The sequence below is a fragment of the Sturnus vulgaris genome, chromosome 3, assembly GCF_052056855.1.
Source record: "Sturnus vulgaris isolate bStuVul1 chromosome 3, bStuVul1.hap1, whole genome shotgun sequence".
Classification (NCBI taxonomy): domain Eukaryota; kingdom Metazoa; phylum Chordata; class Aves; order Passeriformes; family Sturnidae; genus Sturnus; species Sturnus vulgaris.
In genome coordinates, this window is record NC_142245.1 from 109,581,395 (window position 1) to 109,597,587 (window position 16,193).

The following is a 16,193-nucleotide window of genomic DNA, read 5'->3' on the forward strand; positions in this document are numbered from 1 at the left end:
TCTTATATGCTTGTCATACCTGGTTATGCAAGGGCCAGACTTTGGAAGGGCCTCCAAAGGCTGGGCAGATGAGTGCTGTGTCAGTACAGGTCTGACCTTGAATATGAGATGAGGAAGAGCTAAACTGAGAGATACAAGAGCAGAATTCCCTTTCTGTCATTGACTAAGTCACATCACAGTTCTGTGCCTTAGCTTCATTCCCTACAAAACGTTTACCCTAACATCCATTGTCATATCTCTGTAGTCCAGTAGCATATCCAGATAAAATTTTCCCTCTTTTCTCTTTATAGAGATGAGTGACTGTAAAAGCTACTCAATCATCATGGATTAACTCCTGATAAAATACTGAATTAATTTTCAGGTTGGGCTGGTGCTTCCTCTGTATGGATTGCCAAGCTTGCCCTCTTCATGACATTTTAACACCCAAATAAACACCCTCAACCTTGACATCCAGGGCATGTAGCTATTGTTGTTCTGCATGCTGGTGCGTGCCTGTACCTGTATATTGTTCCAAACAAGTGGACATCAGAGAAACCAGCCCTGATAGATCATTGCTATTGTTGCTGGAGTTTTTCTAGATTGTGACTCAATTTGTGTGGGTCAACAGGCACGTTGTGTTACTGCTTTCCTTTTGCTTTTAGCTGCTGAATGGGCAACTTCAAACAGATGCAAATGGATATCATGGGGGGAAATTATTTTCTTTCACTGCCCTGTGTTTTGTGATGAGCCATTGCTGCTGATTCAGTGTACAACTGGAGACCTGTTTTGCTTGTTTATTTTATTTATAGTATTTTTTAAAAAAGCTCTTCCTGAATGAAGAGGGATTGAATCATGGAATATTCTTGCAGGTTCTAGGTTCTCTCAGAAGGGCAGCTTTGGTTGTTTTTCTGTGCTTAGTTCTTTTAAATGCCCAGGACATGCCAAGAGAATCCAGTACAAAAATACCCTTAATTGTTAAGTATATTTCAGTCTTCAATTGGTTTGATTTATTTTAATTAACTTTTCATTCTGAGTGTTGACTCACCCATGCAGTTTGACAAGGAATTGTATTTTGCCCTTTCTTGTACCAAGATGCAGTAAATCTGAATTTTTTGTTTTGTTTTCTTTTTTAAAACAATATCTGAGTTTCGCAGTTAAGCTCTAGATCCAGTCCTAGGGCTGGGTCTTCCTTGAGGTTCAAAAATTATGTTTTCTCTGTATTAAGCACTCTGTACTTAGCCTGGTCCAAGATGGAGCCACAAGGAGCTCCTCAGAGTGCATGAACATTATCTTCTATTACATATTTCAATCCATATTTACAAATCTTCAGTTACATGTTTCTCTAAACACTCAGGAAGTCTTCTTGCTATTCAGTGTCTAATAAAGGCAGGTGAACATGGATGTGGGAAGTATCCACTGCCCATCCTGGCTCTATGGCACCAGCAGCCCTATGACCTGTGCTTGTGGGAACACCTTGTTCTCTTACTGAGCAAAATCTCTGCTTGATGGTTTAATGATTCAGAGTTTATCTCAAAAGAGATGATACAGCAATAATAATAAATCTTAAAAATGCTGACTGTAGACAGCTTCTCAAAGAGCTGGGGAAGGATGTGGCCGAGATAGGAAATTTGGAGAAGTTATATAACAACTTTTTAATAAAGTTATATGTATATTTATAAAGTTATATAAACTTTATAAACTTTAAAAAGTTATAGTTAGTCCCATGACATCTCTTTCAATCTGAGCAACAAAGATTATTAATTTTTTAACTGATTAAAAATATTTGAATATTTATTTAACATTAATTTAAAGCCATATCCAAGATCCTTGAAAGTGAGTGCAGTGTTAGTACTAATCACCTTGTGCCATGCTGCCAGAAAGAAGGATTCTGTCCTAACAGATCTTTAGCTTTTCATTGGAAGTGTGAAATCATACGATTTCTCTTACTTTTTATTTTTGGAAGACCACCCCTGTGCACTTGACATTTTGCAATAATAGGAAAAAAAAAAATCTCCATTTTAGAGAGAATTGTAAGTAAAGATTAAAAAAAACCCCTTATTTTTCAGCTCTTATTCAGGTATTTGAGGGAATTAGGCCCAGCTGTATGCAAGTGTATAGAAAATGTTCAGAAATTCTCTTGCCAAATGCTGGTTTCTCAATTGCCTGATTAACCTGCATTGTCTCCAGAGAAGGTGGCACCTTCTTGTGAACTTAACAATAAATGGGTGAGGAGATTTAGAGGGCATGACCCTTGTGTCACACTGCATTTCCACCATATCGGAAAGGATTTGTTTAATTTGAATAAAGCAGCTGGTGACAATGTCAGAGAAGCAGAGTGGAGAGCCAGAGGAAAGGGTGGGAGCTGGGGACACATCTCAGGGTTGCTGTCACCAAATCAGTGCTGAAGCCAGGGAATGGGGAGTATGGCTGAAAGGTGAGGAGCATGAAATGAAATTAAATCAACAAAGGGATTCTTTTCTTGTGGGGGGAAGAGTGTGAGCAAGAGGAGGCTGCTGATTGCTTCTGAGAAAGCTGTGAGAGGAAAGAACAGGCTGGAGAAGAGTTTTGCTGGGCAGCCATGCTGGAGTCACTGCTGGTCTTTTTGGAGGGTGCTACACTTGGAGCACGAGGGACTTAGGAGTGATAAGAATTTAAAAAAAAAAAAAAAAGATTATATTTTGAATTGACAGCATGATCAAGGATTCCAGAAGCAAAAGGACAGTAAGAGGTGAAGAGGTGCTAGGGAAAGTGCAATTGATTATTTTAATTAATAGCATTGAATTAATCTTAATTAAGCTTTGGTTTTGGGCTTGGATTTTTTTTTTTCATTCTGTATAACAGGATAAAGTGAAATCAGAGGAAATTTAGTCTGAGCATCAGGTCAAAATTTGTTTTGAGAAAATTATCAAAACCATTTCCTATGGAAAGTTTTTAAAGCATTTCAAACAGTACAGACAAAGGAATTTAAGAAATCATCCTGCCCTGGGATACTGAGCAAACAAGAAATGTGTTCCAGACTCCTCTCATGGATCTGTTTTTTTCTGCTTATAATATTGATCATATATTAAATTCAGAAGCCCATACTGCAAAAAATATGATTTGTAATTTCTACTTTTACTAATACACACACTTATTCAAAATTTCTCAGTAGCTTTTGGGAAGGATCACTGTTTATTTTCTCCATAATTTGATACTGAACACACAAATTGTTTTGCTTTTATGTGAGTCCCAAGGAACATTTATTTGCTGTTTGTGTGTATGTCTTAGACTCTTGCTTTCACTGCAGGTATTTCCATTAATAAACTCAGAACTTACTCTCTGTGTCTTGTTTAATGAAATATCCAGAGGGAGTGGCACCAGAAAAGACTGCCTTGTAGTGCAACACCCCTCTAATGGCTAAATATGACTGCGTGTCTGTGTAGATGATCAAATACAGCAAGGAAGAAAATATTAAAAGTTAAAAAAAATCCCCTCAATACTGAACTCTGTAATTATTTCTCTGTGAGTAGCTGTAAACCAGAAAATTTATTTATAAGGTATTTTTATTCTCAGGGCATTAAGGCTTGGTCCAAATACCATATATTGTAATATTGTATTGACAATTAATTTATTGGAGTGATTGTGGGTTGCACAAGGTGCAAACATCAAACCAAAGATTGGTTTGCCCTGTGGTTTGCTGGTCTTTTGCAGCACAGCTTGGTCTGTTTTCAGTGGAAGTCAGAAACGCTCATCTTATTTCAGAATGGAGCCTCCCCCTGCCCTGTGCAGGGCTGTGAACTTTGGGGATGCAGAAGGAGAGAGGAGGGCCAGGTCCTCCCCACTCTGGGACACCTCCTGAGGGCTTCCAATTGCTCTTTTAACTCATTCCCAGTGACTGAGGAACAGTATTTTTGTGATGTTAATAAGGTACAAAGACCCCCGAGGACACTTTATGGGATCAGCTGATATGGTAAATGCCCTTACCAGCAACACTCACCATCCAGACCTTTATTTGCAGTGCCTGCAAGTGACTCTCTTTTCTAAGACTGCAAATAAAGTCATGGAATTTCAATAAATAATTCAGCCCTGGATCTTATTTCAGGTTCAGCGTTGACTTTCAGCACCTGGCTGCTGTTATTATTTGTTAGTCTGATAGGCTGCTTAGAGGCATGGAAATTTGGCTGCTGTTCTCCAACATTTGCAGAATATGCTGTGTGGCCAGATTACTACCCCCAGCTCAGAGATTTTTAATGGACATCGAAATTCCAGATGTGCCAGATTTAATTCTTACAAGAAATGGATGCAGGATTCTGGTACTGTAATGGGAACTCTGCACAGATCTTGTTTTGGAGAAACAACTTCTGTATTTGCACCTGATCTCCACTAGAAACAGAATAATTTGGCTGGAATTTGCATTGCCTATGACACCTTTTGACACTGATCTAGCTCTCATTTTATTTTTTTTATTTTCTGCAGCTTCCCCAGGGGGAAATGATTTTTTTTTTTTTGGTATCTAAATAGCTTTCAGGATATAGAATCATCAGTATCTGAAAATATTAAAATTGGTGTTCTGTGGATAGCTAAATAAGAGTTATTCACAAATTATTTCTTCAGAGCACTTGTGGTTTTAATCATTTATTAGGAAGTAACTAGTGAATCCAAAGTATGACTCTGCTTTCACTGAAGTCAGTGGAAAATTTAGTGGGAATACTTTGTGTAAGTACTGACTGTTATGGAATTAGATAAGGTACATTATCACTGAATCACAGAATATTCTGAGTTGGAAGGGACATTTTAAAGGTCGTCTAGTCTGATTCCCCTGCAGTAATCAGGAACATCTTTAACTAGATCCGTTTGCTGAGAGCCTTGTCCAGCCTGACCTTGAACATTTCCAGAGATGGGGCATCCACCACCTACTCCATTAGAATATACCACATTAATAGGTGTGGCACCTAAAGGCAAAAACCCTGATAAGATCCTGCAGGCTTAAGCTTCCAGAATGAAGGAGCTGCATTATGGATATGCAGAGCATGAACAGGCACTGTGGTATCAATATCTTGCAGGACAAGATCCTTCCAGTATCTGAAGGGAGCCAACGAGAAAGATGGAGAGAGACTATGTACAAGAATGTGGAGTTACAGGGCGAGGGGGAATGGCTTCAAACTGAAAGAGAGCAGGTTTAAATTGGATATTAGGAAGAAATTCTCTCTGGTGAGGGTGGTGAGGCCCTGGCACAGATTGCCCACAGAAGCTGTGGCTGCCCCATCCCTGGAAGTGTCCAAGGCCAGGTTGGACAGGGCTTGGAGCAACCTGGTCTGGTGGAAGGTGTCCCTGCCCATGGCAGGGAGATTGGAACTGGATGGCCTTTAAGGTCCCTTCCAACAGAACCCCTATGATTCTAAGTTTATTTGCCTTAATAAAAGGATTTTTTACTTTCTTGTTCAAAGTCCTTACTTCTTCCTATGAGATACACCATTGTATCCAAAACAACCAACAGTAGCTGATGCTTCAGCATCTCTATTAAATTTTACTAAAATTGTGACAATTTTGTAAATATTGCTCTAAATATTGACTCCCCAAATCCTGTCACTAAGGTTCCTTCCAGCACTTGAACCCATGTGCATAAATGCAACTGAGGGAGAAGAAAAAAAGATTGCATATATGAGTGATGTGACAAGTTAGGTACCTTTTGGAAAACCCCAGAAATGGGATGTTGACTTCCCTGGGAGCTCGAGCTGCTCCCTGCAATGCAAACAGGCAACGCTAGAGGGGATTTTACTACCACTCTATGTGAGGCATGTGCCTCTCCCAAAAACCCTTCCAAAACATATGTTCTAGTTCAGCCACAAGATGTTGGCTACAGGCTGAGCAAAATCTATGTTTGTGTGATGCAAAAGGTCAGGAAGGATTATGATAATTGTCCCCTCTGGCCATGAAACTTCTGAGTGAAATTCTGGTCCTGTCAAAGTCACAGGCAAAATTACCTTTGATTTCACTGGGGCCAGACTTCATCCTGTGCAGGTGGGAGGGAAGCAAAAGTCTGTGCCACCAAAGCATCCAGCACTGGCAGCAGGAGCAGCTTTATTGTTAGAGTCGCTAATATATACTGTTAAAAAGGATTTTTAAAACATTCTATGCCCCCTCTCTGCTCAGCATCAGGATGAAATAAATCAAGACCAGTTTTACCAGCTTCTTTGGATTTCTTCAAAGCCTCCACTAGATGCAGATTACACAACCTCCTTAGAAAGCCTGCTTTGTGTTTCATTAGTCCTATAATTACACTGTTCTTTTTTCCCTCCTAAATCTTTATTGTTGCGAATTGAGCAAAATCCTTAATCTCATCCTCTGTGGGCACGAACAACAATGGATCATCATCCTCTTTGTGAAGCAGTCTTGTACATGCTTGAGGACTGTTATGTTGTAGTAGAACAACACGTGTACATCTCATTATCTGGTTGCTGTTTCCTGTAGAAGCACACACTGATGATTCACATTGTGATTTACGTAAAAACTCCTTCGCTTTGCCCTCACCAGCTATTCCCCATCCTGCATTTTGTACGTTACATTTTGTTTTTCTCACATCTTACACCTTGAGGTTTATTTTGCTGAATTTCATTTAAGTGATTTCAGACACTTCGTTCCAACTTCTTAGCATCACTTTGAGTCTACTCCTCTCCTGGGAAATCCCAGTAACCTCTCTATGTTTCTTGTTGTCAGGAAATTTTGTAAGGTTCTGTCTGTTCCTTCCTCCATTTTTCTAATGGAGGCATTAAATATGACTCATCTTGTCACACACCTTTGTGGTGCCTCTATTTATTGTGTTTATGTGCTAACAGAAAACTTGATTATTGCTGTTCTGTTAAGTATTTTTTCAACTACTCCTACAAGCACTTTGCAGAGGTTTCATGCAGGTCTTGTTTCCCTATTTTGTTAATGAAAATATGGTCTGGATCTGATGTCATAAGCCTTACAGAGGTCAGCTCTCGGTACCTGCTGCTTCTTTCCTACCTAAAGTGCTAGGTAACCTGGCAGAGAACAAAATTTACTTGGGTTAATTCATGTTGTTTGTTCCTGATATGTCCATATTGTCTTTTCTTATCAACTTCCACATTCACTTGTGAGTTACTGTTACTCATTTGTTCTGCTATCTTTCTGTATGTTAAACTTATATCTCTGACATTTCTTGAGTTCTTTTCATGTTCCTTGGTGTCTTACTCACAGTGAATTATTGATGAGTCCCCAAAAAGCAAAGCTTTTAAAAGCTGTTTTCTGAGGTTGCATCCACTGGCTGATGTGGGTACCCAGGGTCCTGGTGAGTGATGGAAGCACGGTTGCTTTGTTAGATTGGAAAAGGCTCAGGAAGAAGTGTAAAGGATGATTCTTAATTGTCCATCAAGACAAGAATGTATTTTCAGTCCACTATGCTCCAGAACTTTGTGAACAGTCTGCTGTCAAGAGCTATGATGAGAATAGCAATTTTTGGTTATGAAGAATTTCAAGATTTTGCTCTAAATTGTGCCAAGTCTAAAAACCAATTTTAAAACATTCATAGCATTACTGAAGAGAGGCTGTGGTGTGTTTTCTGTGAGGAGGGAAACTACAATAGTAATTTTAAAAGGGAATTTTTGGGTAGGCTGCTGGGCAGCCAGGAGCCCTGTGAGTCCTGCAGCGCTGTGTGCTGTGACCCCCCAGGTTTGTGTGGTCCCAGCTCCCTGCCTGTCCTTGGGGGCTGGCCAAAGACCACAACTCCAGGTGTATTCCCCAAGGTGATATGGCCAAAGCTTTCATGCATCTCCATCAGGTATTTGTCAAATTCCATGAGAGCTCCTCAAAGAATATTTTATTTCATAAAGAGATTTTATTTTTGAGCACTCTGAATTTTCTGTCTAGTTGCTCAAGAAACTCACAGTCAGTGATAATTCCCTCTTACTGAGGCTCTTAAAATCAGCTTTTCATTTTGGGTGGCTTGTGGCATGATTTGCCAAGTGTAGAGAGTTGATGCTTGTGAGAAGTCAGCTGCCTTCAAATTGTCTCACAAGATCTAAAACTGTTAGCCACTCTGAAAATGTCAGCCTGCATTTAGCACCCATCCTTTAGCTTATATTGTGCTGACATTAAAAGAATATAAATACATGCTCTATGTGATTTCTGTCTACAGTACTGCTGGTGTTACTTAATGACTCTCACTCTTCTGGGGGCTTTCCTCTTATACATCACCCTGTGAAAGTCAGTCTTGGTGTTCAGAAGTTCTTCACAGCAGAGCAGGCTGGAATATGGTCTCTTGGAAAAAAATTTTTTTACCAAACTTTTTATATATACATATATATATATATATATTTGTTATAGGAAGTTTTGTTATATTTCTCACTACCTCTGATTATCTAATATTAAATACTCATTAATTTGACCACATGCATAGCAAAGTAACATATACAAACATAAATAAAATGAAAATAATACCATGTTCTAGGGTGTCAGACCAGTCTGTGCTCTTCTACTCTACTGATAGTTGTCAAGTCATGGAACTTTAGAATAAAGCAGAAGAGATGATGGAATAGCATGGAATCCTTTCCATGTGATCAGACCACTCACCCATTCACCCATGTCTAGTCTGTAGTTTTCTAAATCTAAACTGCACATGACTTACTGGAGTTTTCAGACATCACAAGGTTTATTTCAGAGCAAAACTTATTTAATACAAGAGCAAATACAGTGGCCAGTGGCTCCAGAAAAGCCCTTGAGGTAACTGAGACCTGTGCATGCAACTGTTCTGCTACCAGGACCTCAGCTGACGTGGAAGATAAATCTGATTTTTTACTGTGAATATCCTAAGCCACCATGAAAGGATTCTCTGGAAGAAGCCAACCTATAGGACTAATCCCTTCCTGAGCCCATGCTGCCCCTCGTGTGGATATAAAAAGTTGAAAAATCATGATTTAGCAACCATACAGATAATTGTCATGTCCTAACAGCATGATGCCCATGGGGTGTCCAACCTGCAGTTCTATCTCCTGAAAGTCCTGAATGTCTCAAGAGTACAAATGCATGTCTTCCAAAGCTGCAGAGATGCGAGAGTGCAGTGACAGCTCCTTGGAGATCCTCAGCCCTGCTGACATGCTGCTCAGCTGGTTGGAACCAGTGTGAGAAGCCAGCTCCCCTCAAATTGGCCAGCAGCACACACCAGTTCAGCTTATGTGCATCTAAAATATATGCTTGTATGTAATGCCAAACTTGGACAGCATTTTGGCTGGCTTTTGGAGAGCTGGCTAAAGAGTCTCACCACTTCCTTTTTGTTTTGTTACTACCCTGACAGTCCTTCAGGCAAATGCTCTATTTTTATTTGACATATATGCACATGGTCCATTTCCATGTGTGTGTGCTTAGGAATATATTCCTGCTCTATCTTGCCCTCCCTTGGAAGGCTGCTGCTCACAGCTTCTCCTAGCAAAATGAAATCTCAGGAAAAGTCCAATGAAGTTGAAATGCTGCACAGCAAATTTATTATTGTTTTTATAGGCTCCTGCTCAGAAAAGTACTTAAGTATGTGCTTAAGTCCTGTTGAAATCAACAGGACTTAAGAACATGCTTAAAGTCAAGCATATACTTCCTCTGAATTGGGATGTATTTCAGCACATGCTTAAATGCTTTCCTGAACCAGAGCCACAGTCAACAAGAGTGTCCTGTGATACACAGGGCTTGTGAGACGAGATTTACTTCTTACTTAAGACCCACCAGTGCTGCTCTATGAATGTAAAGTTCTTAGCTTGCCTCTTGGTTGGTGGCACTCCAAAAAGCTCGCTGGCTTTTGCATTTGGATGAGAAGCTGGGAAAGAAAAGAACACAAGAAAATGGAAAAAAAAATAACCCTTACTAAAGCAATACCTTGGCATGTCTGATCTCATGTTGCAACCCATGGTTTTTCCCTACAATGGAGATTTGTGCTATTGTGTGTGTGGTATAATTACTAAGACAGATTTTTTTTCTTAATAGCACAATAAATAGGATATTTCCTGGCCTGCTTTGCGTTTCCAGTAGGATTTTCACTTCCCCTTTGGGTTCTGAGTGTAAGGAGAGTAAGTGTCAAAAGGCAAGAGCTTTCCCAGTTTTAAAACAGAGAGGGTGTAACCATGTGTAATGTGAGCCTTGAGTTTGATTGTAGGGATGATGAAATAAAATCCTTCCTTAATCCTTACTGGGAAACACTGAGGTGAATTAGCCTGCTTGTTTTTGCTAATCTATTAAAATCCTTTTGAAAAAGAAATGTGTTTTAATGTCATCAAAAATATCTCCTTGCTTTATCCCACAGTCTAACAGACCCCTGGCCCACGTGCAGAGTGACCTCAGTGCAGTGAGAAGGAGGATAGGTAAACCCAAATACATTATTTGCCTGGAAAAACCACAGTGCTTTGCCATATGCAATTCTTTCCAGTGCTGCCATTTTAAAGCTAGATGCTTAGTCACTATTAATGATTTCTTTAAAGTTCTGTATTTTGGGACAAATTGGAACTTGTCTTTTTTTCCTCCCTTAAGGTTAGTTAAAATAATATACAGTTGTCTGTGTGTATTGCAGTCCCTGTGCATGTACCAGTTGGAATATTTTTGGAATATGTGAGGAAATTTATTCCAGTTATTTCATTTATAGCAAAGTATTAGCTTGAACTTGGGAAGAGCTCCTTGTTCACATCGTTCAGCTGTGCTTTGCAGTGGTTGGAGGCTTTTAATACTGCCATGACTTCACAAAAATCCTTGACATAAGTTCAAAAAATCACCGAGATGTTTCTTCTCCCTTCCAAAACCACCTAAATTTTATTAATTGATAATGTGTTCGCACATGTTCCCCCACACATGCACACAAATGTTGCTATGGTTTAATTAATTAACTAAAAATAGCTGAACTATTTAAGGAGGAGCACCTTATAATTAATAAAGGAGAACATGTTGTTCATTCTTGCCATTACTCAGACAGAGGGAAGCAGCTGCTCTGACAGTAGGCTTTTCCTGATGTGATTATGCTGAGTTTGAGGGCAGGACCTTGCATTGCTTGGTGTGAAGGACAGAAACAGCTAGAGACTAAGGAGAAAAGAATGCTTTTTGAGTAGGTAAACTAATAAAATTATGTTTCTGGGAAGCAATGGGAGCAGAAAGTGCTGTTTCCAAGACAGAGAAACTTAAGTCCCTAGAAATTCTGTCTCCACAAACTTCAGGCTTTTCTATTGCTGGGGTCCACGTTCATCCCACTTCAAACAAAGACACTCAGTGGATTCAGTCAAAGTGAAACGTGAACAGACTCATCTTTCAGATCTGCATCTTGGCCTTGCCCATGCAGGAGACCTTCCCTTGGGCACCTGAGTTAAACTTCAGTGGGCTGAGGAGTGATTCGCCAAAGAGTCTTGCCCAGCAAATCCTCAAATCCATTATACTTTTTCACAGTCACTATGGGAATTTGCCTTTTTGAGTGAGGCTCTTCTCAGTTGAGAGTGCACTTAAACAACTCTATCTCCTTTATCCTAGTGCCCACAAAGCCTCAAGTCTGTCCCTAGCTGCAATCTTTTATTCAGAACTGTCAGTACTGTCCCTAGTTACAATCATTATATCAGAAATATACAATATTACTAGCAGGGAGAGTGCAAATGTCACCAACTTGCTCGGTTTTGTAAGTGCTTCATCACTTTTACGGTGTTTCAGGAAAGCTGCATGAGTAAGCTTTTGTGAAAAACAGCAGGAATAAATGGTGGTTCTCCATTTTGTCAATTATTTGTTCTTTTCTTACCATTCACTGCTTGAATTCTTGATCTTGATGAAGGTATTATTTAATTCCTGCCTTTCTGAGCCCTTACCCTTGGATGGATATATAACAGGTTTGTATTTAGGCACTACTGGGGTGCTTTAAGAAAGCTATTTTACTTTGAAGCTCAGAGTGACTAAGCTTGGGAAGTTTTGTCTTCTTTCTCATCTCCTCCTGGTAGTTAATAGACTTCAGATCTCAGAACACTCTGATAAGCCTTTGAAGTTGTTACCTACTAAGGTTTTGCTCTTTCTGAGTGCTGAACATTGAATTACTGACTGCTGTTAGAAGCAATGAGAAAGGATTCACAAAACCGACAGAGCCTTGCCTATAATTTCCACAGAAAAAGAGTTGAATATAATGGATAAATTGTGTTGCTGGGGAGATTTTGATTTTGTTCCCTCCTCTGTCACCAGTTTGCCTTGTGATTTGTGGTAGCATTTTTAGTTATGCCAGTCACATGAGATCAAAACCCATGAGTTGGTCTCAACCCAAATCATGAGCCTGGCTTCCAGATCCCAGAGCTTTGAACAGAGATCATACCGTGCTTTTTCTTTAGTTTATCTTTTGTTTTTGGAATTTTCTCTGCCTATTCCCAATGTGTCTCTAGCAATAAGTTTTTCCCATTGCTTTGGAAGTGTTGAGAAGGAATTTTGACCATTTGGGACTGTTGGAGGCCTTGTTTGGCCTACACAATTAATTTTATTTTTGATCACCAAGTCAATCTTATTTCTTCTAGATTTCACATCTTCTTCCTTTTCCCTATGATTTCTACATCCCTTAGCCCCACACAATCCATCTCTTCTCTTTCTTCCTTGTCATTTCCATTCTTCCAGGCACATGGTGTAACTCTTTGGGGTGTCCTTTGCTGAGTTAGACTCAATGATCTTTCCAACTCAGCAGATTCTGTGATTCAGTGATTCCACTGATTCAGTGATTCTGAGTCAGCTGATTGCGTGATTCAGCTGATTTTATGATTGTGTGATTCATTCTGCTCTGTCCCTCCTTTAGTCCTCTGGTCTGGAGATGGTTTTACACCATTCCCTTGAGGGACAGAGAACATGTAAGAAGATGCAGGTCTGGGTAACCCTTAATTTTTGCATGAGAATAAACAAATGGAGAGAGCAGGGACTTGTATCTTTTCTGAAAAAGATGAAATTATGATTTATGACTAAGGTGGTGAAAAAATCAAGGGGAAGTTTGGTGTCATATCACTGTTTCCTCCCAAAGCTTTTGACTCTTTTCAGGAAGGGTAAGAAGTCAAAAGCTCTTGGCAATGGTTTAAAAAGCTAAATCCAAATCAGAAAATATGTCTTTGCAGTAATGATGGCATGCACTATGGTGGTGCCTGGTATTCCCATGGTGACATTGTTGCTGTTGCCATGAAATTTGCAGAACAGAGCTAATGATTAAATCCATGAAATTTTGCAAAATCAGGCTACTCACACCTCAGGTAGATGGGAAATGCACCCTCTCTTGCTCATCCTCATGACCTACCACTCTTTCACCCACATTGTTTGTTGATCCTTGCATATGCCATGTGCCAGACATATTGCAGATCCATAATTTCAAGTAAAACTGCAGCCAGACTGTTCCCCCCTATACCCAAGTACCTCTAGAGTCTAAGTGCTTGAAGTCAAATCTGAACCCAGATCAAAACTCTTTACACAGCTCTGAACTTTACAACAGGTTGTCTCCAAGCCTTGAATTCACACACTCCCCATAATTTGGTGGCAGGAAATGTGGAATTTTTTTTTAAACCCGGAATCATCAAAAGTTGCGTTCAAGACATGAGAAAGATTCTTGATGCCCACCAGAAAATCTTTTGGCTGAACATTTCACAGGCAGGGCCTGAATTTGTACCAACTGGACATATCTCAAAGAGTTTCAAGTCATGCTGGGGATGTTTCACAGAGCTGCAGTAATTAGAAGAGTTTCGTTCTTTAAGAGATAAACGCTACCTCACAGCTTGAATATTAATAAGAGAAAATTTATGAGAGCCAACAGAGTAATACAATATTGTCTCCAAAGGAAAAGGGCATTTATTTGCTTAGCTCTTTCATCAGCCGTTTTCGGACACACACTGTGCTTAAAATACAGTTATGCAATCCATGTGGGTCAACAAAGGAAGGTTAGTTGCTTCACCAGGATTATAAGAATCTTTAAAAAACAATGGTACCACAAATTAAAATGGAAATCTATCAAAACAATTATCATCCTGAAAGCTTTGGCCACAAGCATAATTATTGTAAAAGGATGTTGTCCTTGGCCGCAGCTTTGGCTCAGTTCAGCTGATGTTATTTGTATCCCTCCATGGCTTAAAGTTAGAATTTGCATGGCTAAGGACCATAAATTTTTAGAGGAAAAAATAGACTGTTCCTCAATGCTAACACTAGCAGTTTTGTATTGTTGTGCAGTGGTTTGTAGGCAGCTCATTAGATACTAGAGATAGGAATAGACTGAATGTGGTGGCTGAAACCTGCCTTTAACCTTGGAAGGATTCAAATAGAGATTTCTGTCTGGACCTGGCAATTTGTGTCTGAGGCAGTTGTTGATGTGAACTAGAAAGAGTCAATGTCCAGAGTTTTTAGGTTTACATCTAAAGTACATGTTTTAAATAATAAAATAGTGAAGCAGATACTGAGTTGATATAAACTCAGTCTACAGACTTAAATAAAGCATAAATCAGGTCTTGAGTTTGTCCCCCCTGTCCATGAAGCAGACAGTCCTGTAGGGATGAGAGCAGTTGAAAGAACACCCTGGATGTTGCTTGCCATCATCACGGGACACATCTCCTTAGAGATATCCTCAGGAGAGAGTCCGTGTTGCATCCTTGAGCTCCTGAAAAAGGCTGAATCCTGCAGTAACTCCATTCTTGTGTTGATGAGAAACTATATTAAATAACAAGCATTGCTGGTTATTTTTAAAACGCTTATTTTTCTTTCACCATCCAATTTTCCGTCTTGAGGGAGGTAAATGAGTAACAAGTCTGAAATCCATTTTTCCTCTCTTCCTCTCCCCCAGGCTGGTATAGATGGAGAAAGCATTGGGAACTGCCCATTCTCCCAGCGACTCTTCATGATCCTGTGGCTCAAAGGAGTTGTGTTCAATGTCACCACTGTTGATCTGAAAAGGTAAAAAACGTTCAGTTTAATTGAAAATAGGTCTATGACCCAGTGTTTGAACTATAGAAAGACCCCTCCAAGTTAAATCAGGTTTTTATCTGGCCTAGAGACCCAGTGGTACACAACAAAATAGTTGGGATTCAGGTTTGGTTGTTGTTTTTTTTCTTTTTTTTTTCTCACTTGTGGAATGTTTTTATATTAAACAGGGTGCTTGGGGTAGTTTCAAAGTCTTCCAACCACAAATTACAGGAAAGAAAAAAAAAAAAACAACACAGACTGATTTTGTAGGAGCTATAAATATCTGTGCAACTACCCGACCATAAAGATTAGTGATTTCATGACTTCTTCCCTGCTTGCAGAAAGCCAGCTGACCTGCACAATCTGGCTCCTGGGACCCACCCACCTTTCCTAACATTCAATGGAGAAGTCAAGACAGATGTTAACAAGATTGAGGAATTCTTGGAAGAGATTCTTGCACCTCCAAAGTAAGACCTTCAGATTTTTTTTTTAAGTCAATATTCCATTTCCTAGGAATGAAAGATGTCCTAAGAAGAGTTCCTAAAAAGCACTCCTTCCTATAACCTTTACTTACAGGAGTAATATTTATTTATTAAACCTTCTGGCTTCAGTGAGATGACTTCCATGTGTGAAGGTTACTTATGTGACTAATAACTGCAGAATGTTTTCTCTGCACACATTTCAGGATGCCCTTGTATGCAGAATTAAGGAGACCAGTACTAGAAAAAATTTGTAGGGGTCTGGTGGCCACATTTTGCAAAGCTAAAAATAACTTGGAGTAGATGCTGAGAATTGCCACACAAAATATCTGTGCCAGGAAAAGCATTTTACAGTGAAAAACTAGAGGTTTCTGAGCTGTATGGTGTGTTAGGAAGGTTGGAAAGGGAACTGATTACAGAGGACGAGAGGCTCTGGAGGCAGAAAAGTGCTGATTATTCTAGTCAAGAAATGACAAGAGCCCATAACTGGAAGTTATAACTAAACTGATTCAGATTAGAAATAAGGCCCAGATTTTTTCAATATGAAAAAACTACTAATGAAAGGTTTAGATTTACCAGATATGCCTTACTTAGTCAAACATTTTGGACTTAATACAAAGATAATGGAAAAAAGAAATAGTTGGCTTGTGAGTTGGACCTTAGAAGCTATGAATCCATCAAATTTGGCTTGGTTCCTTATGGAGCATTTTACCTCCTAGTGAATCAGCAGCTACAGGCCAGTCCTGAGGCAAGAAATCAGGCATTTAAATTTTCTATACTCTGCTCCATGACCACTGAAGTCAGTCCGAGTCATTAGTTTGTGTTTAT

The 16,193-nt window shown here is 39.5% G+C and overlaps 1 protein-coding gene across 2 annotated transcripts in view; it reads left to right on the forward strand.

Annotated features, from left to right (window-relative positions):
* The window catches only part of CLIC5 (CLIC family member 5), an 82,330-nt gene that overhangs the window by 34,871 nt on the left and 31,266 nt on the right, over window positions 1-16,193 (forward strand). For both annotated transcript variants that reach the window (XM_088162512.1, XM_014872929.2), the window contains exons 2-3: window positions 14,768-14,877; window positions 15,228-15,353. In XM_088162512.1, coding sequence (XP_088018638.1) covers window positions 14,822-14,877; window positions 15,228-15,353 — 182 coding nt within the window. In that variant the 5' untranslated portion in view covers window positions 14,768-14,821. The remainder of the gene's footprint in view (window positions 1-14,767; window positions 14,878-15,227; window positions 15,354-16,193) is intronic.